At 43.8% G+C, this 25,668-nt stretch overlaps 1 protein-coding gene across 2 annotated transcripts in view; it reads left to right on the forward strand.

Annotated features, from left to right (window-relative positions):
- FERMT1 (FERM domain containing kindlin 1) overlaps positions 1 to 25,668 on the forward strand; it is a 98,623-nt gene that overhangs the window by 34,237 nt on the left and 38,718 nt on the right. For both annotated transcript variants that reach the window (XM_077485495.1, XM_077485494.1), the window contains exons 4-10: positions 4,764 to 4,904; positions 6,846 to 7,059; positions 12,125 to 12,227; positions 13,481 to 13,588; positions 19,163 to 19,294; positions 21,992 to 22,041; positions 24,381 to 24,505. In XM_077485495.1, coding sequence (XP_077341621.1) covers positions 4,764 to 4,904; positions 6,846 to 7,059; positions 12,125 to 12,227; positions 13,481 to 13,588; positions 19,163 to 19,294; positions 21,992 to 22,041; positions 24,381 to 24,505 — 873 coding nt within the window. The remainder of the gene's footprint in view (positions 1 to 4,763; positions 4,905 to 6,845; positions 7,060 to 12,124; positions 12,228 to 13,480; positions 13,589 to 19,162; positions 19,295 to 21,991; positions 22,042 to 24,380; positions 24,506 to 25,668) is intronic.

The following is a 25,668-nucleotide window of genomic DNA, read 5'->3' on the forward strand; positions in this document are numbered from 1 at the left end:
GCAGGCCAGTCAAGTTCCTCTTCAATCCTGACCTCAACCAGATAGAACACCTTTGGGATTAATTAGAACGCAGACTGCGAGCCAGGGCTTCTTGTCCAACATCAGTGCCTGACCTCACAAATGTGCTTCTGAAAGAATTGTCAAACATTCCCATAGACACACTCCTAAACCTTGTGGACGGCCTTCCCAGAAGAGTTGAAGCTGTTATAGCTGCAAAGGGTGGACCAACTCAATATTGAACCCTACGGACTAAGACTGGGATGCCATTAAAGTTCATGTGTGTGTAAAGGTGGGCGTCACAATACTTTTGACAATATAGTGCATGTGCATGTACTGTATTGTGGTATGAAGACCTCATAATACAATGGGCCCTTTGTTTGAATAGAATAATATGTAAGGTGTTGTATGAAGCTCTTGCACATGGAATGGTAGTGATTCTGGCAGACAGTGCGGATGCCGCTCGGGGCTCTGGAATGTGTATAGCAGACGTCTCTCCAATCTCATCCAACATGACGGTGCTTGTGCCTTGTAAATAGAGCGGCGGATGAGATGTCTTATCTTCATGCAGCTCTGCCTATAGAGAGCTCTGGTTTCTAAACGTAGAATATACACAAAATACATGGAATATTGCTGTTCCCCTAGCCCGGGAACATTTGTACACACTACGTCTGGTATATGACACAATAGCCATATTACCTGTATTTGTTAGACACGTGCCTACCGGGCACTTTCACCCCCTTCCTGCCCAGGCCAATTTTCAGCTTTCAGCGCTGTCATACTTTGAATGACAATTGCACGGTCATACTACACTGTATTCATATGAAGTTTTATCATTTTTTTGACCCAGATAGAGCTTTTATTTTGGTGATATTTAAAGAGGAAGTAAACCCTGATGGGTTTACTTCCTCTTTTTTTCCCTGCAAAGGCAAAGCATAATGGACTACTATACATCGCATAGTAGCCCATTATGTGTCACTTACCTGACACAGGAGCCAGCGAAGTCGCGCTGTCCCCTGTAGTCCGCCGCATCCATCTTGCTGGTGGCGTCTCGCAGCTCCGCCGCTGTCATTCGGCGAAGCCGCGATGACGTCACTCCCGCGCATGCGCACGGGAGTCGACAAATGCGGCAGCTCCATTCTTGGAACTGCCGCATTCAGTGCGCCTGCGCGCCGCTGTCTACGGCGCATGCGCCGTAGACAGCGGTGCCCGTTTTCGGGCAAATATCTCCTAAACCGTATAGGTTTTGGAGATATTTCTTGGACCTACAGGTAAGCCTTAATCTAGGCTTACCTGTAGGTCAAAGTGGTTTGTAAGGGTTTACAACCACTTTAATCACCACTGGGTTTTCATTTATTTTTTGTTAAACACACGAATAAAGACCAAACAGATTGAAAAAAAAGAAACATTTTCTTGTTTTTCTGTCATAAAATTTTGAAAATAAGTCATTTTTCTCCTTCACTGATGGGCACTGATGGTAACTGATAGGGTGCACTGATGAGCACTGATAGGTGGCACTGATGAGCACTGATAGGTGGCACTGATGGGCGCTGTAGGGTGCACTGATGGGCACTGATGGTAACTGATAGGGTGCACTGATGGGCATTGATGGGGTGCACTGATGGGCATTGATAGGGTGCACTGATGGGCATTGATAGGGTGCACTGATGGGCATTGATAGGGTGCACTGATGGGAACTGCTAGGCTTCACTGATAGTAACTGATAGGGTGCACTGTTGGGCACTGATGGGCGGCACAGATGGTAACTGATAGGGTGCACTGATGGGCATTGATAGGGTGCACTGATGGGAACTGATAGGGTGTACTGATGGGCATTGATAGGGTGCACTGATGGGCATTGATAGGGTGCACTGATGGGAACTGCTAGGCTTCACTGATAGTAACTGATAGGGTGCACTGTTGGGCACTGATGGGCGGCACAGATGGTAACTGATAGGGTGCACTGATGGGCATTGATAGGGTGCACTGATGGGAACTGATAGGGTGTACTGATGGGCATTGATAGGGTGCACTGATGGGCATTGATAGGGTGCACTGATAAGGTGCACTGATAGGGTGTACTGATGGGCATTGATGGGGTGCACTGATAGGGTGTACTGATGGGCATTGATAGGGTGCACTGATGGGAACTGCTAGGCTTCACTGATAGTAACTGATAGGGTGCACTGTTGGGCACTGATGGGAGGCACAGATGGTAACTGATAGGGTGTACTGATGGGCATTGATAGGGTGCTCTGATGGGCACTGACAGGGTGCTCTGATGGGCACTGATAAGGTGCACTGATAGGGTGCACTGATGAGGCTGCACTGATATACAGCACTGATAGGGAGCACTGATTGGCACTGATGAGCGGCATGTATAGGCAGCACTGATGGGCGGCATGGATAGGCAGCACTGATAGGTGACAATGATAGGCGGTACTGATAGGAACTGACAGACATCACTGATGGGCTCTGATTGGGAGCACTGGTGGGCTCTGTTGGGGCTGCTGTGATCATCAAGGCACTGATTTTGCATGACACAGGGGGCGCACAGACAGCGCAAGCACAGGAAGATGTCATATGATGGCCTCCCGGCAAAGTGCGACCGCGCTGTAGCCGTCATTCGGGTATAGCGGGGTCGTGAACAGGTTAAATCCACTTTTGTCGAGCTGGTGATGCTTGCACTGCTGACCATGTTAAAATTTTGGCCCATTTAGCGGGAATCAGCAAAATGTGAGCCATGTGTGACCAGCTTGAAGGATAACTCTATTTTTGCAAAATAATAGCATACTGCAGTGATGGTGAACCTTGGCACCCCAGATGTTTTGGAACTACATTTCCCATGATGCTCTGGCACTCTGCAGTGTAGTTGAGCATCATGGGAAATGTAGTTCCAAAACATCTGGGGTGCCAAGGTTCGCCATCACTGGCATACTGTATATAATTGCGACACAACAAGTCATATTGTAATTGAATGTTATTTAAGTCACTTTTCCAATCTGCAGCTCTGTCATTTTCTTTAAAATTCAATTCAATATGACACCCTGGAGGTATTCTGTATTCCATTGGTGTACAGAATGCCCCCCCCCCCCCCCCCCAGAAATGTAATTTCCTGCTTGTGTGATTGGTTCACTGATTTCCCCAAAAGTCTGCACTGAGATGCAAGTCAATTTGTAGGCATCCCCTGCAACAGGAATTTAAGTTTTGGTGAGATATTCCCTAAGGGTTAAATACTTCCAAGGGGATGCAGACCCTGCAGCTTTTCTCATTAAAACACAGAAAGTGCAACTGGTGATTATGTTGAACCAGGCTCTCCCATTCAGAATCAGACTGCTAAGAACATGGTGAAACAAACCAGAGCAATAGGTATTATTCATTTTTCCTGTGTGGGGGGATTCAACCTTGGACACCTAGAGGAAAATAATTAGGTGGTTTAAATTTGAGCCTACCCACTCTGTACATGGTAACAGGTGGTACAGTTCTTGTACCCAAAAATATTCTTTAATTTCTGTACTACAAGTTAGAGCCTGGCAGAGGCTCACACACAGAGTTCAGGGGCCAGATGTACATAATGCACAAGTCAGTAGACCGCGTACAACAAAAATACCTTCCTTCCCTAAGCCTAAATCCCCCCCTAATACATATCTACCCCCCTCCAGTACAGCCCCCCTCCATACAGATTATTCCTCCAGTTCAAATCTTCCTCCCCCAAATACAGACCCCCCCAGTACAGAACTCTCCTTCAAGTATAGTTCTTTCTTTCCCAAATACAGATCTCTTCCCACCAGTACAGATCCCCCCTCCCCCAAGTACAACTCTCCCCCTCTTACAGGTCTCCCCCCCAGAACAGATCTCTCGCCCAGTACAGATCCCCCCCCCCCCAGTACAGATCCCCCCCCAGTACAGATCCCCCAGTATAGATCCCCCCCCCAGTATAGATCTCCCCCCAGTACAGACGCCCCCAGTACAGATCCCCCCCCCCCCCATTACAGATTTCCCCCAAGAACAGATCTCTCCTCCCAGTACTGATCCCCCCCCAAAAAAAACAGATCTCTCCCCCATGACAGATCTCCCCCAGTACAGATCCCCCTCCCCCAACTACAATTCTCCCCCCCAAGTACAGATTCCCTCCAAGAACAGATCCCTTCCCCCTAGTACAGATCTGAACCCCCAGTACAGATTTATCTCCCCAGTACAGATCCCCCCCCCAAGTACAGATCCCGCTCCCGCAAGTACAACTCTCCCCCCAATTGCAGATCCCCCCAGAACAGTTCCCCACCCCCAGTACAGATCTCAAGCCCCCCCAAGTACAGATTTCTCTTCTCAGTACAGATCCCCCCCCAGTACAGATCCCACTCCCCTAAGTACAACTCTCCCCCCAAGCACAGATCGCCCCCAGAACAGATTCCTGCCCCCTAGTATACAGATCTCAACCCCCCCCCCCCCCAAGTACAGATTTCTCTTCTCAGTACAGATCCCCCTCCCCAAGTATAACTCTCCCACCAGAGCAGGGCCCCTCCCCCTAGTACAGATCTCCCTCCCCCGAAGTACAGTTCTTCTTCCTCCATGAAACCCACTCCCTAAACCAGGTGGTCCAGAGGGGAGGTCTTCCTTCGGTTGTGTCATGTGACTGCGGAGGAGCAAAATGGAGCATTTGTCGCTCTGAACTGCCGCCGCCTGTCTCTCAACAAAAGTTCCGTTACGATTTAAAGGCTCGAAAGATCCACTGCCTGCATATCAAGTGACATTGTCATTATTTTTAGATATCCGGCATCCTGAAGAACTTTCCTTGTTGAAGCCTTTGGAAGATTCTGTGAAGAAGAAAAAGAAAAAAGAAGCAAAGGAACCGATTTTAGAAGAAGTTATAAACTTGGAAGGATCACACGGCAGCTCCGGATCATTAGGTAAATACTCTACATGGATGTATCTAAACGTTGGATTGGTTGATGTTAAAGTGGCTGTAAACCTCAGACATTAAATTTGAACAAAGCATATCCCTCTATTGTGTGTACTTGTATCTCTCTAGAGCACTAAGTGTGATTTCTGTCTGCTGCTTCCTTCCTCTACTGTCGACATGAGTCACTTCTGACAAGTTTTCCTGACACCAATAAAAAAATGGTGACAGGGGATGGAGTTTCAGCATAGTGACAGCCTCAGCTCTTTTCCTGTGCGCTGTGTGAAAGGGGGGGGGGGGTCCCTTCCCTCCAATCAGCACTCAGAGCTCCCCTCACTGTTTTAACTTCAGCTCTCCACCCCCCTGCTTATCAAAGCTGAGAGATCCTGTGTAAATTCTGCACTTTGAATGGATGTAGGGGAAAGGCAGCTGTAGATAAATAGGTACAACTTTTGTAGGAGGATTTGTTTCATCTTTGTTTATCATCTGAGGCCAGTCACTTCACTGGGTATTAGACATGCGCAATTCGTTTCCGAATTTGTTTCTCATCAAATTCATTCCTTTGGAAATATCTGAATTAACGAAAGACCGTTTAAAAAAAATTTTCAAAAACAAATTTTTTTTTAAAGAAAAAAAAATGAAATTCGAAAATTTGAAAGAATGAAAATATGAAATTTGAAAATCTGAAAATGTGAAAGAACGGAAATTTGAAAATAAAAACGATAATCTGAAAATTCGAAAAATCCGAAATAATAACTAACTAATAATAACTAACTATTAAATTATAGGTATTGGAATTTTCTTTCAAACTTCGCTGTTAGTGAACGTAACGAATACGAATTTATCCGAAGTTACGAAATAACAAATACCGTATTTAAACAAATGGAAAGTAAAGAATTAATAATAGTAAATAATAATAATAAAAAAACATTTTGATATTATTTATTATTATTAATATTAATTAGTTCCCTTCCATTCGTTTAGATGCGGCTTTCGTTATTTCGAATCATTCCTAACTTCAGATAAATTCGTATTCGTTACGTTCACTAACCGCCAAATTTGAAAGGAAATTACAATACTTAATTTAACAGTTAAATAAATAATTTAATAGTTAGTTATTATTAATTGGTTATTATTTTGGATTTTCGAATTTTCGGATTTACGTTCTTATTTTAAATTTTTAGAATATTCGGATTTTCGTTCTTATTTTATAACTTTGGATTATAACAAAAATTATTGAAATAACGAATACCACATCTAAACGGATGGAGAGTAACAAATTCGAAATTTGTTATATTCATTAATGGCCAAATATGAAAAGAAATTCCAATAGCTATAATTTAATAGTTATTATTAGTTAGTTATTATTTTTGGACTTTCGAATTTTCAGATTTTCGTTCTTATTTTTAGAATTTTCGGATTTTCATTCTTATTTTAGAATTTTGGTGATTTTAAAATTTTCGATTATTACAAATTATTGAAAAAACGAATACCGAAACTAAACTAATGGAACGTAATGAATTCGAATTTATCCGAAGTTGCGAGTTTATTCAAAATAATGAATTTCGATCATAACGAATGATCCGAAAAAATAAAAAAAATAAAAAAATGAATGAAATGAAAATGGAAAAAAAAAATTAAAAAAATGTTGTCAGGGCTTTAAGGTGTATGTAGAGCCAAAACCCTTTTTTCTAGTTTTGGATGGCGTTGGGATGAATTATCTGCCACTCTGTTGGAGAGATGAATGCATCTATTATAAGCAGTATGGATAGAGGAATGTCATCGGATGGTTACTGTGTTCAATAGCTGCTGCTAAATACCTGGACAGTTCCTGCATTTGATTGAATGCATGTTTTGTCGGGCCAAGAATTTTTGGACCTACTTCTTTTGTCATCTATGTAATAGAATGTGGAATAGAATGTTTGAATAAATATCTATTTATATTTTTCAGCTAGCCCTGGTTTATATAGTAAGACAATGACACCCATGTACGACCCCGTCAATGGCACGCCCGCCTCTGCCACGGTGACCTGGTTCACGGACAGTCCCCTGGCAGAACAGAACTGCAACATCCTAGCGCTCAGCCAGCCTATCTTCTCTCCGGAAATCCTCACACAGATGTACCAGCCCAGGACGATGGTGGATAAAGCAAGGCTTAATTCAGGGTGAGTTTATGTCGATTTTCAATAATGCACACAGGGTGTGCCAGGTGTGCCTGAACACACCCTAATCACCCTGTGTGGTGCAGATTCCCCCCTGTTTAAACCCCTTATAATTCGCCAAAGCCCCCCAATGGGGCTCCTAAAAAAGATGTGTAAAAAATAAAATTGTAAAAAATGTAAAATATAATTTAAAAATAAATAAATAAAAATAATAAGCCCCCTAATGGGGCTCCTAAAAAAAAATGGAAAAAAAAAATAGTAAAAAATTATAAAATATAATTTAACAACAAATAAATAATAATAATAAGCCCCCTAATGGGGCGCCTAAAAAAAATTGTAAAAAATTGTAAAAAATAAAAAAATTAAATTGTAAAAAAATTTAAAATATAATTTAAAAATGAATAAATAAAAATAATAATAAGCCCCCTAATGGGGCTTCTTAGAAAAAAAATGTAAATTTTTTTTAAAAAAAATTATAAAATATAATTTAACAATAAATAAATAATAATAATAATAATAAGCCCCCTAATGGGGCTCCTAAAAAAATAATAAAAAATAAATAAATACAATTTAAAAAAATTATAAAATATAATTAAAAATAAATAAATAATAAAACACATAAGAACTACTGACACCAATCTCTGCCCTACAGTCTCCTAGATTGTCAGTTCTAACAAGCAGGGCCCTCTAATTCCTCCTGTATTGAATTGTATTGTACCTGTACTGTCTGTCCTTATGATGTAAAGCGCTGCACAAACTGTTGGCGCAATATAAATCCTGTATAATAATAATAATAATAGTAATACAGACACTGTCTGTTGCTCTACAGACATTGTCAGTATATACACACATGCACACACGTATGTGCATTTGAGCTTTGAGGCGCACACCCTAATGCAGGGGTCTCCAAACTTTCTAAACAAGGGGCCATTTTTCTGTCCATCAGGCTTTAGAGGAGCTGTTGCCATCGGGAGTAGAAAAGGTCCTGAAGTCAGTAGGAAAAAAACAATGCCCTATCTTTGGTGTCGGTGGGGGGAATTGTACTCCATCGTTGGTGTCATTGGACCCAGTTGGTGTTATTGGGGAGAACCTTGTGCCCTATTGTTGGTGTCATTGAGACCAATTGTTGGTGTCATTGGGAGGAATGGTGCTCTTTCATTGGTGTCAGTGGGAGAAGTTGTGCCCCATTGTTGGTGTCAGTGGGAGGAATATTTTCCCATCATTTGTGTCATTTTGCCCAATAGTTGTTTATTATTATTTATTATTATTATACATGTTTTATATAGTGCCAACAGTTTGCTCAGCGCTTTACAACATGAGGGCAGACATTACAGTTACATTACAATTTGGTACAAGAGGAATCAGAGGGCCCTGCTCGTTAGAGCTTTCAATCTAAAAAAGGAAGAGGCAATTGATACAAAAGGTAATAGCTGTGGGGAGATGAGCTGACGGAGGAAGTAAAACAGTGTTAGTTAGAAGATGGATAGATTAGGGGACAGTCGGACAGATTGGGGTAGGGAGTTCCAAAGGATGGGAGAAGCTCTGGAGAAATCCTGGAGGTGAGCATGGGAGGAGGCGACAAGGGAGCTAGAGAGCAGGAGGTCTTGAGATGACCGAATAGAGCGGCTTGGTTGGTATTTTGGGACTAGGTCAGTGATGTAGCTGGGGGCAGAGTTTATGGATGGCTTTGTAAATTATTGTTAGTTCTTTGAATTTTATTTGTTGGGTGAGTGGAAGCCAGTGGAGGGATTGGCAGAGAGGGGTGGAGGACACTGAATGGCTGGTAAGGTGGATGAGTCTGGCAGTGGCATTCATTATGGACTGAAGGGGGGATAGTCTATGTAAAGGTAATCCAATGAGGAGGGAGTTGCAGTAGTCGAGGTGAGAGATGACCAGGGAGTGAATTAGGAGTGAATTAGAAGCTTGGTGGTGTCATTAGTTAAAAAGGGGCGTATTCTGGAAATGTTGCAGAGGCTAAGGCGGCATGATATGGACAGGGCTTGTATGTGGGCCTGAAAGGACAGTTCGGAGTCTAAGGTTACCCGTAGCACCCTGGCATGTGGGGACGGACTGATAGATGTGCCATTGATCTTGACAGAGAAGTCAGGCGAAGGGGCACATGGGGGAGGTGTCAGTGTCAGTGGGAGGAATTGTACTCCATCTTTGGTGTCATTAGGCGCAATTGCAGGGGTCATTGGGAGGAATTGTGCTCCATTGTTGGTGTCATTGGGACCAATTGTTGTTTTCATTGGGAGGAATGGTGCTCCTTTATTGGTGTCGATGGGAGAAGTTGTTTCCCATTGTTGGTGTCAGTGGGAGGAATTGTACTCCATCTTTGGTGTCATTGGGCCCAATTGTAGGGGTCATTGGGAGAAATGGTGCTGCTTTATTGGTGGGAGAAGTCGTGCCCCATTGTTGGTGTCAGTGGGAGCAATTGTACTCTATCTTTGGTGTCATTAGGCCCAATTGTAGGGGTCATTGGGAGGAATTGTGCTCCATTGTTGCTGTCATTGGGACCAATTGTTGGTGTCATTGGGAGCAATGGTGCTCTTTTATTGGTGTCGATGGGAGAAGTTGTTTCCCATTGTTGGTGTCAGTGGGAGGAATTGTACTCCATCTTTGGTGTCATTGGGCCCAATTGTAGGGGTCATTGGGAGAAATGGTGCTGCTTTATTGGTGGGAGGAATAGTGCCCCATTGTTGGTATCAGTGGGACAAATTGTGTCCCATCATTGGTGTCATTGGTCATTGGGAGGAATTGTGCCCCTTGACTGGTTTGAGTTGGGGGGGTGGGGGGATTATGTCTCATTGTTGGTATCAGCGGTTAAAATAAAAAAGCAAGCAAAGGGTCGCATCAGGCCCCGGCCCGCAGTTTGTAGACCATTGTCCTAATGCAATAGGCTGTGCACACCTATGGGTTCATTGATACTTATTCCGGTCATACTTCAGCGCGATTTCAAAGCCGCAGATCAGTGCGATTTGCACTTCCGATTTCATTGCGACTTCATTTAACAGAAGTTTATGCAAGTCGCAATGAAATCCCCAAAAAGTCGTGCCGGAACTTTTTTCGAAGTCGCTGCAACTTGAGGTGCATCGATTTGAATAGTTCTGTTGCTGGTAATGGTGTGTGACTTGTCATGCGATTTTGAACTGTCAAATCTGATGAAAAATCGCAGCAGTGTGAACCAGGGCTTATTAGGAACGGTTCACACTAATGCAATGCGAGGACCCTGCTAATCCAGTGGGCGTCCCCTCATCGTGCCTGACTCGCACAGTGGTTCACACTGAGATCTGCGAATCGCTGCGGGTGTCAATGTAAAGTTAAAAACAACCCCAGATCGGTGCGCAGATCGCAGTGTGAACAGTAAAATGGTGCAGGATTTGGATCGCATAGGTGTGAACATGCGGACTGAATTTTGGTGCAAATCCAATTTTGCCCATACAGTTTGTATGGCTGAAATCGCATTGCACAGACATCGCATGTAATCTGAACAGCAATGCGGTGCGAATCATATGCGATCGTACAATGCTCGACAATAAGATTTACATTTTATTCTATGGCATTTAAGGACAAGAAGACAGTCTGTTACAATTTCTGACCACCGTTGTTGCATTTTGATACCTCCAAACGTTGCATTTGGCAGACGCAAGAATATCCTTCAAGCGAATATAAAAAAAATGTCACTTCATTTTAATATATCAATCAATTTAATTACCAGCAAGGCTGATTACTGACATTTTATGAAATACAGGACTCCCCCTAGTGGCTAATCTACAAATCTGTATATTGAATACAATATATCTAAAAGAGAAATTATCTAGGAGTATATAATAGAAGCAAGGCTTTCTACAGCAGGAATACGGCAATACTCTGGCACCACCAGCGCTGAATTTATATAGTGGCAAGGGGTGCTTGGGCATGCTGTGGAGGGTCATTTGATGCTTTCTGCTTGGGGGGGGGGGGCTATTGTTGCTGGGGGGATCTACTGTTGTGGGGGGAGACTATTGTTGTTCACTGCTGGATGGTCTATTGATGCTGGTTGCTGGAGGATTTAATGGTTGCTGGGTGGTCTATTGTTGCTTGGGGGGGGGGGGGATTTATGTTATAGAGGGGGTGTCTATTGTTGCTGGCTACTGAATGGTCTATTGATGCTGGCTGTTGGGTGACCTGTTGGTTGCTGGGGTGAGTCGATCTTTACTGGGGGATTGATCTGTTGTTGCTGGGGGTTTACTGTTGTAGAAGAGGGAGTCTGTTGATGCTGGCTGCTGGGGTATCTATTGGTTGCTGGGGGGGGGGGTCTATTGTTTCTGGGGTTTTACTATTACAGAGGGGTTTCTATTGTTGCTAGGGAGGGGATTTATGTTATGGAGGGGGTGTCTATCAATGCTGGCTGTTGAGCGGCCTATTGATTGTTGGGGTGAGTCTAGCTTTACTGGGGGGGATCTATTGTTGCTGGAGATTTACTGTTGCAAAAGAGGGGGTCTGTTGTTGCTGGGTGGGTCTATTGATGCTGACTGCTGAGGGATTTGTTGGCCATTGGAGTGAGTCTATTGTTACAGCGGGAGGGATTTATTTCTGCTGGGTGGGGGTCTTCTGTTGCACAGGAGGATCTATTGTTGCTGACTGCTGGGGGATCTGTTGGTTGCTGTGGAGGGGTCTATTGTTCTTGAGGGGGTCTACTGCTATGGAGGGGGGTCTACTGTTGCAGCAGAGGGTCTATTGTTGCTGGGTGGTTCATCAAAGGTGACTGCTGGGGGATCTGTTGGTTTCTGTGGAGGGGTCTATTGTTCTTGAGGGGGTCTACTGCTAGGGAGGGCAGTCTACTGTTGCAGAGGAGGTTCTATTGTTGCTGGGTGGTTCATCAAAGCTGACTGCTGGGGGATCTGTTGGCTGCTGTGGGGGGTCTATCTATGATCACATAAATATGTGTGGCTTGAGGGCTGACATGAAGGCATGGTCTGGCACTTGTGTGACATTTACAGCAGATGATCTATTATTCTGAATGAGATGTACGAATTGAAAGCATTTATTTATAAGATTTGTATTATATTTATTTTTTTATGTGTAGATGGCTGGACTCATCCAGATCCCTCATGGAGCAAAACATCCAAGAAGAAGATCTACTTTATCTAAAATTTAAGTACTACTCCTTCTATGACCTAAATCCAAAGGTAGGAACGTTTGAATGTGAATGTGTGATGCAATACTCTACAGATCTGCAGTAGAAGATAATGTCACATCTCCTTAGTAGCAATCATTCCGGACCATCAGCGGACAATTTCTTTTCTTTTTCAAGGTGCAATGGTCTGCACGAGCCCAAAGGATATCCACTCCTCCACAATAATGTGATTAATCTCTCCAGAGAGGTGTAATCTAAAATAAAGAGAGCTCAGCATAGCATAAAATCCTTCAAAAAAAGTATTCTTATTTATTTAAATAACATAGCACTCACATTTAAAAGGGTCTCCCGGCACTGGTAAAACAGGCATAGATAACGTGTGTCTTGCACGATACCGCGAGTAGACATCAAATGTAATGCTGTAACGATGCCTCCAGCAGCTCACCCTACGTACGTTTCGTCGATAGACGTCCTCACGAGGCAATTGAACAGGTTTACCAAATAAAGTGGCCGGTAAATGTATATTGCTCTTTACCATCCTCCTGCAAGGAAATCTGTTCAGATAGAGGGCTACCATGGTCACGTTTGGAAATGCTGCTTTCCTAGCTGTAATGCCAGTCAAATGGCATTAATACTTTGAGTGTTTCATCTAAAAGCATGCAATACATTAAATCAGATCTCCTGACCTTCATGCTTGTTCTGGAAGAGTGACTCAGGAACGGCTAGAGCTATTAAATCAGCATTACAGCCAAGCAACTTCCATTTCAGTAAGGTCGGCACTGGTGGCCTCCAGTTTTCTTCCAATACATGTTTAGGCCTGTGAGTAATGTGCCCACAGTAACAAATCAGCACTGCTCAACCATGACCTACCGAGGAGCTAAGGAACCAGTGACCTGGCCTCAGTGTCTTCACACTTGCTCATCTTCAGTATACAGGATAACATCCAGCCAGCAACTTGGTATCATCCTGATGACTTCATTCTTATTGGGTACTTGGTTTATACAAAACAAGTATGGTAATGCATTTCGGCCATCAGGCCTTAGTCATAGCATATGACTAAGCTATGACTAAGGGCTAGCAGCCAAAACGTGTTGGCGTATATGTTTTGTATTAACCATGTAGCCAATAAAAATTAGGTCCCCGCGACGATACCGAGTTTCTGGCTGCACTTTATCCTGTATGTGAGTAATGTGTGGTTGTATGGTTGTGGAGGTGTATTACAACAAATATATGTTGTGGACTGAACATACTCCTACTGAAAATAGGATAAACTTTAATAAATATTGGTCTTTTTCCATCCTTCAGTATGATGCTGTCCGTATCAACCAGCTGTTTGAACAAGCACGATGGGCGATTTTACTTGGAGAAATTGACTGTACAGAGGAGGAGATGCTCATGTTTGCAGCACTACAGGCAAGTATCCAATCTGTGTTCTCCACTCCCCAGACAAAAACTCATAAGTCAAATGTAGTCCTTGTGTACTGTACTCTTCTCAGAAGTCTTGATATTATCTGCACAGGCAAGAATAGTGCAGAGCAAAAGTGGTCATGACTTACCATGCAATGATCAGGTTGGTGCATATTTTGGGTGGCTGGACCTTGAAGTAGACTCTATAGTAATAGCAAGGTCCACTTATTACTAGGGATGAGCCGAACACCCCCCGGTTCGGTTCGCACCAGAACTTGCGAACGACCCCCGCGTTCGGTACGAACGTTAGAACCCCATTGAAGTCTATGGGACTCGAACGTTCGAATTGGAAAGTGCTAATTTTAACGGCTAATATGCAAGATAGTGTGCTAAAAAGGGTTTGGCGACCTGCCTCCTGCCTCAGGGGACATGGGTCACTGCAAAAAAAAGTTTTAAAAACTACCGTTTTGGCGGGAGCAGTGATTTTAATGACGATTAAAGTGAAAAAAAAAAAGTGAAATATTCCTTTAAATATGGTGCCTGGGGGGTGTCTATAGTATGCCTGTGAAGTGCCACGTGTTTCCCGTGTTTAGAACAGTCCCTGCACAAAATGACATTAAACGGAAATAACACCATTTAAAACTGCTTGCGGTTTTAATGTTATATCTGGTTCCTGCAATATGGTTGAAAATCATTCAGAAAAATGGCATGGGTAGCCCTCCCTGCCCATTACCAGCCTATTTGGGTCTTGTACACATATTAAGGGGAACCCCGTACCCATATTAAAAAAAGGAAATGCGTGTGGCCCCCAGGCCCTATATACTCAGAACAGCAGTATACAGGCGGTGCAAACAAGACAGGGACTGTGTAGGTTTGTTGTGTTAAGTTGAATCTGTTTGTCATTTTCAACCGGTACATTTTTAAAGTGTAGCTCCAGTCAAAAAAACTATCTTTAAGTTTTTTGGAAAACATAGGGAAGGGTTATCACCCCTGTATAATTTGTTTTGTCGTCCATCTTTTTTCATCTCACTTGCTGCTGTCTCCTTGCGTTTGCAAGTAGGAGATGTTTGTAAGTTGGATGTTTGAAAGTAGGGGCCTGCCCTATATTATAGCGGTATGTACTGGGTACAGAGCACGCAGACAGCACGCACTCCTAACACTACTGACTGCAAGCTCTATTATTAACCACTTGTTAGCCCAATGTTTGCATAAAGTGAAAGATGAAGTTATGCTGAGTAAATAGATATCAAACATGTCACTCTTCAAAATTGCACATGCCCGTGGAATGGCGCCAAACGTCGCTACTTAAAAAATCCCCATAGGCGACGCTTTAAATATTTTTTTACTGGTTACATGTTTTGAGTTGCAGAGGAGGTCTAGGACTAGAATTATTGCTCTCGCTCTAACATTCTCGGCGATACCTCACATGTGTGGCACATGCGAGCACATGGGGACATGGGCGCTTTAATTTTTATTTTATTTTTTTATTGTTCATTTTACTTTATTTTAGTTTGACATTTTTTTTCCCAAAAATATATTTTTGATCACTTTTATTCCTATTACAAGAAATGTAAACATCCCTTGTAATAGGAATATGGGATGACAGGTCCTCTTTACAGTGAAATCTGGGGGGTCAATATCACCTCTAGGCTGGGAAGCCTGAAATAAAAAATTAAAAAAAAGATTCTGGCTTTGATCGTACTGGCGAGTTGGTAGAAGCACCGGAGGGCGGTGAGGGGTGGGGGGCGTCTATGGCTGGGTACTTCAGGGTATCACCGAGTATGGCTGGGTATCTCTGAGTATGGCTGGGTATGGCAATTTATGGCAGGGTATTACAGAGTATTGGCGGGGTATTGGCGGGGTACTACAGAGTAATAGCAGGGTACTGCAGAGTATTGGGGGTACTGCAGAGTAATGACGGGTACTGCAGAGTAGTGGGGGGTACTGAAGAGTAATGGGGGTTACTGCAGAGTAATGGGGGGTACTGCAGAGTAATGGCGGGGTACTGCAGAGTAATGGCAGGGTACTGCAGAGTATTGGGGGGTACTGCAGAGTAATGGGGGTTACTGCAGAGTAATGGGGGGTACTGAAGAGTAATGGCAGGGTACTGCAGAGTAATGGCAGGGTACTGCACTGCAGAGTAATGGCAGGGTACTGCACTGCAGAGTAATGGCAGGGTACTGCACTGCAGAGTAATGGCGGGGTACTGCACTGCAGAGTAATGGCGGGGTACTGCACTGCAGAGTAATGGCGGGGTACTGCACTGCAGAGTAATGGCAGGGTACTGCACTGCAGAGTAATGGCGGGGTACTGCAGAGTAATGGCGGGGTACTGCAGAGTAATGGCAGGGTACTGCAGAGTATGCACTGGTATTGCAGAGTATTGGCAGGGAATTGAGGGGTTAAATTCGGTGAGCAGCGATGTGGGCACTGCAGATGCAGCCCACATCGCTGCTGACACCGATCTCTTTCCCCTCCGCTGTACCGATCGGTACAGAAAGGGGAGGGAGGAACAGGCGTCATAACATGACGCCGGTTTGTTTCCAAGTGATCACTCCGTCATTTGACGGAGCAATCACGTGGTAAACGGCCGCTATGAGCGGATGCTCTCGAGTGCGCACACCTCGGGGCACGCGAGAGCAGAATTCTGGGAGGCCGTTAATTAACGGCCTCTCTGAGTTAAACAACCGCCCTGAAGCCGTTAATCGGCAATGGGCAGTTGTTAAGTGGTTAAAGCTAGATCACTAGCTATATAGGTGAGGTGAATATAGTGGTGTATACTGCAGTCAGGGCACAGACAACAACCACTACACAGCAGCAAGATAGGAAATCAGCCAAAAACGATTGGTGTGTACTGTGTTGAAGGTACACAGAACACCCACTGCTTCAGATGCAAAGTAACACACTACAGGAGGCCGCCTTAAAGGCGGCCTTTTATAGTGTGGGGCGTGCACTACACAGTCTGAGCTATGATTGGCCACAGGCAGGATGCCTGTGGCCAATCATGGCTCTCCTCGCTGCCGGCGCTGCGATTGGCCAAGCATGCGGGGGTCACAGTGCATGCTTGGCCAATCATCGGACAGCAATGCACTGCGCCAACGCAGTGCATTGTGGTCCGCGCGCGCGTCACTCGAATTTTGACGCGAACGGCCAAAACGTTCGGAATTCGCCGAACGCACGAACAGCCAATGTTCGAGTCGAACGTACGTTCGACTCGAACACGAAGCTCATCCCTACTTATTACATAATGTCCTCTGCCCCTTACTTAACTTACCCTATGTTCTAGAAGTGAGAAGGGGACTTAACAATCCTTCCAACAAGATCTTGGGAATGCTGAGTATCCTGAATCTTATCTTACCCCGTGTTCTGGACTGGAGAGGGGGACTTTACGGTCCTTCGAACAAGATCTTGTGAACACTGGGTATTCTGAATCTCGCCTTATACCATGTTCTCGACTGGAGAGGAGGACTTTACGGTGCTTCGAACAAAATTTTGGAAATGCTGGGTATCCTGAATCTTACTTTGCCCCCATGTTCTGGAGTGGAGAGGGGGGCTTTACGTTCCTTTCAACAAGATCTTGTGAACGCTGGGTATTCAGAATCTTGCCTTACCTCATATTCTGAACTGGAGAGGGGACTTTACGTTCCTTCCAACAAGATCTTGTGAACGCTGGGTATTCTGAATCTTACCTTACCTCTTGTTCTGGACTGGAGAGGGGGACTTTACGGTCGTGCGTAATTCTCACTGGACCACTTGGCAAATGATTGTCACACATGCCAGAAGGCCTTTAGTCTTAGGCCTATAGTCTTAGGAGGGAGGCAGGCTTAGCGGATGTCATTTCAAGGCCCATCCAGCTGAACCCGTATGACATCAAGTAAGATGGCAGTGTGGGACTGATTGGTGTCTGTTGACAGGACAACACTTGATCTGGTAGCTGAGTATCTGAATTGTGCAGACAGATTTGTGGAGAGCATGACTAATAGTTGTCCTGTGGACAGATTCTCCCCCCTGAGCTGTGGATCTCTGCAGCTCTTCCAGAGTTACAATGGACTTCTTGGCTGCCTCTTTGATGAATGCTCTCCTTGCCTGGCCTGTTCGTTTAGATGGACGGCCATGTCTTGGTAGGTTTGCAGTTGTGCCATACTCTTTCCATATTCGGATGATGGATCAGTGCTCCGTGAAATGTATAAAGCTTGGGATATTTTCTTATAACCTAACCCTGCTTCAGGCTCAGTTCACACTTGTGTGATGCGGGAACCCTGCAAATCCATTGCGGGTTCCTGCATAGCACCTGACTCTTACAGCAGTTCACACTGCCATAAGCAAACTGCTGGGGGTGTCAATACAGTGTTAATGATACCCCCATTTCAGCTCGCATATCATACTGCGAACTGACAGTTCAGACATTAATCGGATCGCATGGGTGTGAACACCTATGCAATCCGATTCTGGTGTGGACCAAAAAAAGTTTCCTGTGCGAGTTTGGTCTGAAAGCGATGCGATATCAGCCATACGATCTGCATGGCTGAAATCAGATCGCATGTGCTTTGCACTGCAGTGCGGTGCAAATCACATGCGATCTTGCAGAGCGCACTGTAGTAAACCGCCACTTAAACTTCTCTACAACTTTATCCCTGACCTTTCTGCTGTGTCCCTTGGCCTTCATGATGCTGTTTGCTCACTAAGGTTCTCTAACAAACCTCTGAGGGCATCACAGAACAGCTGTATTTATACTGAGATTAAATTACACACAGGTGGACTCTATTTGCTAATTAGGTGACTTCTGAATGCAATTGGTTCCACTAGATTTTAGTTAGAGGTTTCAGAGTAAAAGGGGCTGAATACAAATGCACGCCATACTTTTTAGATATTTATTTGTAAAACATTTTGAAAACCATTTATCATTTTCCTTCCACTTCACAATTATGGGACACTTTGTGTTGGTCTATCACATAAAATCCCAATAAAATACATTTACGTTTTTGGTTGTAACGTGACAAAATGTGGAAAATTTCAAGGGGTATGAATACTTTTTCGAGGCACTGTAAATCCATCTCTCTCTCTCTCTCTCTCTCTCTCTCTCTCTCTCCTTTACTGCTAGTCAGCTCCTCCCCTGCCAACAGCCCAATTTGTGGCTGTTCTAGTTAGTTCCAGCAGAGATCTGCAATTCCCGCCACCTCGGCTGTGAGCGTGCATACATTTTGGCAGTGTGGCATGCTGACGTGAGCTATGGTGTACTGAAAAACTATTTTATCTTTAACAGACTGACTAGAAAATCCAGGAGGTTTGAAAACTCTGTCCAGCTGCTTTTTTAAATATAAGGACAGGTGGTGTCTATATACCCCTTATTCCCTACTACAGTCACAGATAAGCAAGGCCATACCAACCAGTAAATATGCCCCTGGGTGGTCAGATTTTACTGTGTTCAAAAACATTTCCTGCCCCAATTTTCTTAACAAAGGTTTATTTTATTTTATATTTTTTTTTTTATATTGAGGCAAGCCTCTACCACCATAGTGGGCACCACCCCAGTCTAGACACTGTGCTGATAGCCAATCTCTTTCTTCTTTATCCAATATAGTATCACATAAGCAAGTTATCAGTGTCAAATGAGTCATGTGAATTACCCACAGACGGGGAAACAGATGAGATAGACGCTGCACTTTCCAACTTAGAGGTTGCACTGGAAGGAGGAAAGTCCAACAAAATATTGGTATGTGCATATTTATGCTGGAATAAAGGGACAGTATGGAGTGTTTTCAGTATATGGTTATTTACAGTTATATTGTTTGCATTCATGTCAATTTTAATTTGATTTTTATATTGTTTAATACTATTATATTAATTATAGAGATTTGTACAGCTCTGACCAAAAGTTTTGAGAATGACACCAATATAAGATTTCACAAAGTCTGCCGGTCTCTGACAACACAAGGGGGCGGGGTCTACGGGTGACATCACCTGATGGCCACACCCCATAGCTATATAAGAACTGTCATCACCAGAGCTGACAGTACGGCGAGAGCCAGCGTTGGAGGAGGAGTGTTTTTTTTATTTGAGTCTGACGGAGGAAGACATCGTGATTGATATTGGAGCTATGACAGACATTATTCTACAATGTGCCCCATTATCATTCACATGGGGGGCTGGAATCTTGGGGCCCCCTTTCTTAAGGCTGGGTTCACACTTTTGCGAATTGGAATGCGTTTTTTTCCGCATCCAATTCACATAGCAGGAGATTGTGACCGGCTCTCTATGGAGCCGGTTCACACATGTCCGCAGCAGCTCCGGTGCGAATTGCACCTGAAATGGTGAATAGAGGCGCACCAGACCCCTGCTGTGAGCCGCTGCATTCTTCAGTGTGAACCCAGCCTAAAGGGGGCTTCCAGATACCGATAAGCCCCCTGCCTGCAATCCCCCACAACCACCACCCAGGGTTGTGGTATTGGCCAAAGCACCCACCCTCCCATGTTAAGGGCATGTGACCTTGTATGATTTGGGGGGGGGGGAATGCTCATTAGCCCCAACCCCTTTTCTGACCTGTTGGGCTGCATGCTCGAATAGGGGTCTGGTATGGATTTTAGGGGTACCCCATGTCATTTTTCTTTTAGTGTGGGGTTCCCCTTGAAATCCATACCAGACTGAAGGGTCTGGCATGGTCTTGGAAGGACCCCACGCCAAAATAAACCAAAAAATTAAAATGGCGTGGGGTCCCCCCCCAAACCATACCAGACCTTTCGTTCTGGTATGGATTTTGAGGGGAAACCCCACGTCAAAAAAAACTGTGTGGGCCCCCCCCCCCTAAAATCCACGCCAGGCCCGTATCTACGCATTCAGCCCGGTAGGTCAAGAAAGGGGGATGGACAAGTGAGCACCCCCCGAACCATACCAGGCCACATGCCCTCAACATGACTCAAAAGGCCCAGTATGGATTTGGGGGGGGGGGCACCTGTGCAGTTTTTTTTTTATATATATATAAATATGGCGCGAGGTGTCATCCATACCAAAAGCAAAGGAATTGTTTTGATTGGTCAAAGAGCAAGTTGCAATCATCTCAAAGTCGGATCAAAATCTGATCCCGTTTATTCAAGTCGCATGGAAGTCGAACCTGAAATCGCAGGGCAAAGTCACGCAACTACGAAGTCGCGGCAGTGTGAACATGGCCTTGAACAGGTTTCATTACAATATGTATGAAAACCACATTTCTTTTCTTTTTAGAGAAGGCGGTCAGTAAACATGACACGTATGTTACAATTTTTTTTTTTTTAAATTAACATTTAATGTCACTTTAAGCGGTTTAGGGGATTTAATTAAAGAACTCACAACACTGTTAGCCCTTGTACACACGGTCAGACATTCCGACGGAAAATGTCCGATCTGACCGTGTTGTCGAATAATCCGACCATGTGTGGGCTCCATCGGACTTTTACAGATAGAATTTCATTCATTAACAGAAAAAAATTGAGTACTGTCCGTGATACTTTTTTTTATTTGCACTAACATACAATTTTTCAGGACAAGCTGAGTTGTAGTTTGTTAGTGCAAATAAAAAAAAAAAAGTATCACGGACAGCACTCAACTTTCTCTGTCACAATTGCACTAATACAATCATCTCAAGTATTCACTAAGGCTGCTTTCACACTGGGGCGGTATTCAGGCGTTACAGCGCTAAAAATCGCACCTGTGTAAAGCCTGAAAAAAACCGGCCCCTTTAACTCCAGCGTGAAAGCCGGAGGGCTTTCACACTGGAGCGATGCGCTGGCAGGACGGTGAAAAAAGTCCTGCTAGCCGCATCTTTGCAGCGGTGAAGGAGCGGTGTATTCACCGCTCCTATACCGCTCCTACCCATTGAAATCAATGGGACACCGCGGGCGGGTTTAACCCCTTTTCGGCCGCTAGCGGGGGTTAAAACCACCCCGCTAGCGCCCGCACACCGCCGCTAAAACGACGGTAAAGCGCTGCTAAAAATAGCGGCACTTTACCGCCGACGCCGCTCCCGCTGCAGTGTGAAAGCAGCCTAACAGCAAATTTTCTATCCTGCTCCATAGAATTTTTTCATCACTATGGTCTAAAAACGAATGTCGATTTGACCCCACTAACCTTTAGAAAATCAAACGAATGTTCTTAGCCCTAAACACTACATAGTTGTTGGTAAATTTAAAGGAGACTTGGGATATTTTAATGTCTGCACTGTCTATTGTCATGGATGGGGAATCTGTTCTTATTGGATGAAGACTGGCTGACCAGGACTTGATAGTAGTTGCAGAGGCGAGGTGATGGCATGGGGTTGATTTAGGCAAATAAGCAGTTCACTTTGGGGCAAATTCTTATTACAATCCAGATATAAAGATGTTTTTTTTTTTTTTTTTTGACATCCCTTACTTTTTTTTAATTATTATTATTTTATTAGGAGGATATCACGGACATACCCAAACTTGCCGATAATCTAAAACTTTTTAGGTAAGTGTTTGTAATGTACGTATGGTGGATATATAGTGCTTCATTCTATTGCTATTTTCAGCCTCTGTCTGCTCTGCTTAAAGTGGAACTTCACCCAAAAGGGGGAGCCCCACTTTTGCACACACCTCCATCCCTATTTTAACATTTCATACTTTTTGGGGGGGGGGGTTCCTAGTTTTGGCAGGTACTCGCTCATACTTCCGCTCAGATCACCTCAACACAATAATTCCAGGAGTTTGGTTTTAATTATGGAGCAGAGGGGAAACCACACGGCACAGAACCCCAACAAGACCCGGAAGATCAAGGCTATCTCTGTAGTAGCACCAACTACTACAATGATTGCCAGATACCTCCACGGCCCATCAGATATGAGATATAGATACTTATAGTACATTTTTACATTGTTCCAAGCTGCACCAATGTGAGTAAGCAGTACAAATAGGAGTGAGCTGGAGTTCAGCTATAGGCTGCATTCCCATGCAAGATATTGTCAAAAATATTGTGACACCTGCCTTTACACGCACATGAACTTTAATAGCATCCCAGTCTTAGTCCGTAGGGTTCAATATTGAGTTGGCCCACCCTTTGCAGCTATAACAGCTTCAACTCTACTGGGAAGGCCGTCCACAAGGTTTCTGTGTGTCTATGGGAAGGTTTGACCATTCTTCCACATGTGCATTTGTGAGGTCGGGCACTGATGTTGGATGAGAAGGCCTGGCTCACAGTCTCTGCTCTAATTCATCCCAAAGGTGTTCTAATGGGTTAAGGTCAGGACTCTGTGCAGGCCAGTCAAGTTCCTCCACCGCAAACTCACTCATCCACACTATATTGCCAAAAGTATTGGGCCACCCCTCCAAATCATTTGGGGGTTGTGGGGTTGTTTTTCACAGGTTGGGCTTGGTCCCTAAGTTTCAGTGGAGGGAACGCTTAAGGCATCGGCATACCAAGACATTTTGGACAATTTCATACTCCCAACTTTGTTGGAACAGTTTGGGGATGGCCCCTTCCTGTTCCAACATGACTGCGTACCAGTGCACAAAGCAAGGTCCATAAAGACATGGAGGAGCGAGTTTGGGGTGGAGGAACTTGAGTGGCCTGCACAGAGTCCTGGCCTTAACCTGATAGAACACCTTTGGGATGAATTATGCCGCGTACACACGATCGAACTGTATGACGTAGTCCGTCATACAATCCGACGGACAATCCGGCGTACTTTCCACTGAACGGACTTGACCACACACGGATACACAAACAGTCTGACGAAAGCTTGCGCGATGACGTACAGCACGTACGACGGGACTAGAAATAGGAAGTCCAAGACACAGCAAAGCACCCTTTGGGCTCCTTCTGCTGACTTTGCGTTAGTGGAAGTTTGGTTAGAGACGATTTGCGCTTTTCAGACTTCAGCTTAATTCGTCCGTTTTTGTTTTTTTAATTTATTCTCGAATTGGAATATTAATCATAGGATGAGGATGAATAAAGACATTTGTGATAACTCTGTGTGAATATAAGCAGCAAAGCAACTTCACTTTTCTTGCATTATGAAGAAGAAAAGAATGTGCTATATTAAAAAATCACAAAATTAGCAGCATGACGAATATGCTAGCTTCAATACGAACACTAGTTTTACAAGACAGAGCACTTCCGCCCTGTAAATCCTTTCTGGGCATGCGCCATTCTTAGTCCGTCGGACTAGCATACTGACGACCGTATTGTCCGCTGAAACCAAAGTACGACGGAAAGATTGTTGTGCAAACCGAAATTCTTAGTACTCCGGACTGCACGCTGAAAAAGTCCGCTGAAGCCCACACACGAGCAGATTGTCCGTTGAAATGTGTTTCAACGGACTAAGTACGTCATACAGTTCGATCGTGTGTACGCGGCATTAGAGACTGCGAGCCAGACCTTCTTGTCCAACATCGGTGCCTGACCTCACAAATGTGCTTCTGGAAGAATGGTCAAACATTCCCATAGACACACTCCTAAACCTTGTGGACGGCCTTCCCAGAGGAGTTGAAGCTGTTATAGCTGCAAACTCAATATTGACCCCCTACGGACAAAGACTGGGATGCCATTAAAATTCATGTGTGTGTGTGTAAAGGCAGGTGTCCCAATACTTTTGACATAGTGGATATACTTACATTGTTCCAACTTGGACCAACGTAAGTAAGCAATACAAATAATTCCAGGAGTTAAGCTTTAGCAAGTTACATCCATACATTAGGGTGGCCATTGTACCTTGCACTGTTCTCATACTGAGTGGCGTTTGGCCACATATTTGTCTCCGCATTGGGATGAGAAATAGCGTGACTGATAACACATTTCTGTTTGTCTTTCAGAGCCAAAAAGTTAACGTTGAAAGCTTACAAGCAATATTGGTTTGTCTTTAAAGATACCTCAATATCGTATTTTAAAAATAAAGAGGCTGGCCATGGAGAACCGATTGAAAAGTTAAATCTCAGAGGTAAGAAGCTAAGTAGATTCACTGCAGTTAGTGACATTGTAAGACAGCTCAATATATACAGCTCAATTAAGGTATAGTATTGTCATTGATTCCTTGTATACTATAGTGCAAAGGTCAGGCTTTATAAACCGTACCTCACATAATGTGTTCCTGTAAGATGGAAGACTAAAAGCAATGATACAAACAACCACAATACCAACTAGAAAATGCATTTCCTGGAGAAAATGTGTGGGAATGCTGAATAGCATCAAAACTGCCCCATCATATTCCTCTATTATAAATCAGTACATGGTGTGTCTGTGCTCTCCCCCGGGCTCTGTAATCTGAGATGCTCCAGCTGCCTCCCCCCACTGACAAAACAGACCACAAAAGCCTGGATGCCCTAAATGTAATGACATTTTCTGAAATGATCACTAAACTTAAACAGCTTTTTCACAAAAACTGTAAAAAGATATCAAACCGAAAAGATATAGCCAGATAGCTGAATATTTTGTGAACATTTTAAAGTTTGTTTGGCGTCTGTAGGTGAAAGTATGAAGGAGCTGAAACTTTTGGCAGCGGAAGAAGATTTTACGGATTTTAAGCATGCTCTCATTGACTTCAATGTTAAAAAAAAGTGTTAAAAAGCTTAATATTTTAAAAAGTAGAAATAGTAGAAAAAAAGTTGAAGAAGTCCCATCATCAGCTGAAAGAGCTGAACATTTAAAAGTTGAATGGCTTTAATATCTGAAAGTATGCAGAAGTTACGCAGAGCCAAAAAACGTACAGAATAATAATAATAAAAAGATTAATAAATAAAAAGACGAATAACAATAGTGGGACTGCTTTTAACAATAAGCATAGGACTCAGATCTGATCTTAGACTGGCTTCAACAAAGAGCCTATTCATATTCTATTTAGGGACTACATCAGCCTCTGCGTCATTAGCAAGTTACTAGTACTAATCAGTTTAGTGAGACACACTACCCAGGTAGTTTAAACCCATTACTCAGTAGATGGGGGAGCCATCTGTTCAACCTTGGAGGCATCAATGGAGGAACTATAGTAGAGTCAGGTATCTCAATTTGTCATATTGATCTTCACAAGTGGCGACCCATCACTCAGGCTTTAAAATTTCAGCCACTTTTCTGACTCAATCGTTTTCTAGTGGGTATCTTTGATTA

The sequence above is a fragment of the Lithobates pipiens genome, unplaced genomic scaffold (assembly GCF_037356315.1).
Source record: "Lithobates pipiens isolate NorthernLeopardFrog02 unplaced genomic scaffold, aLitPip1_a1.2 Scaffold_18, whole genome shotgun sequence".
In the NCBI taxonomy this organism is placed as follows: domain Eukaryota; kingdom Metazoa; phylum Chordata; class Amphibia; order Anura; family Ranidae; genus Lithobates; species Lithobates pipiens.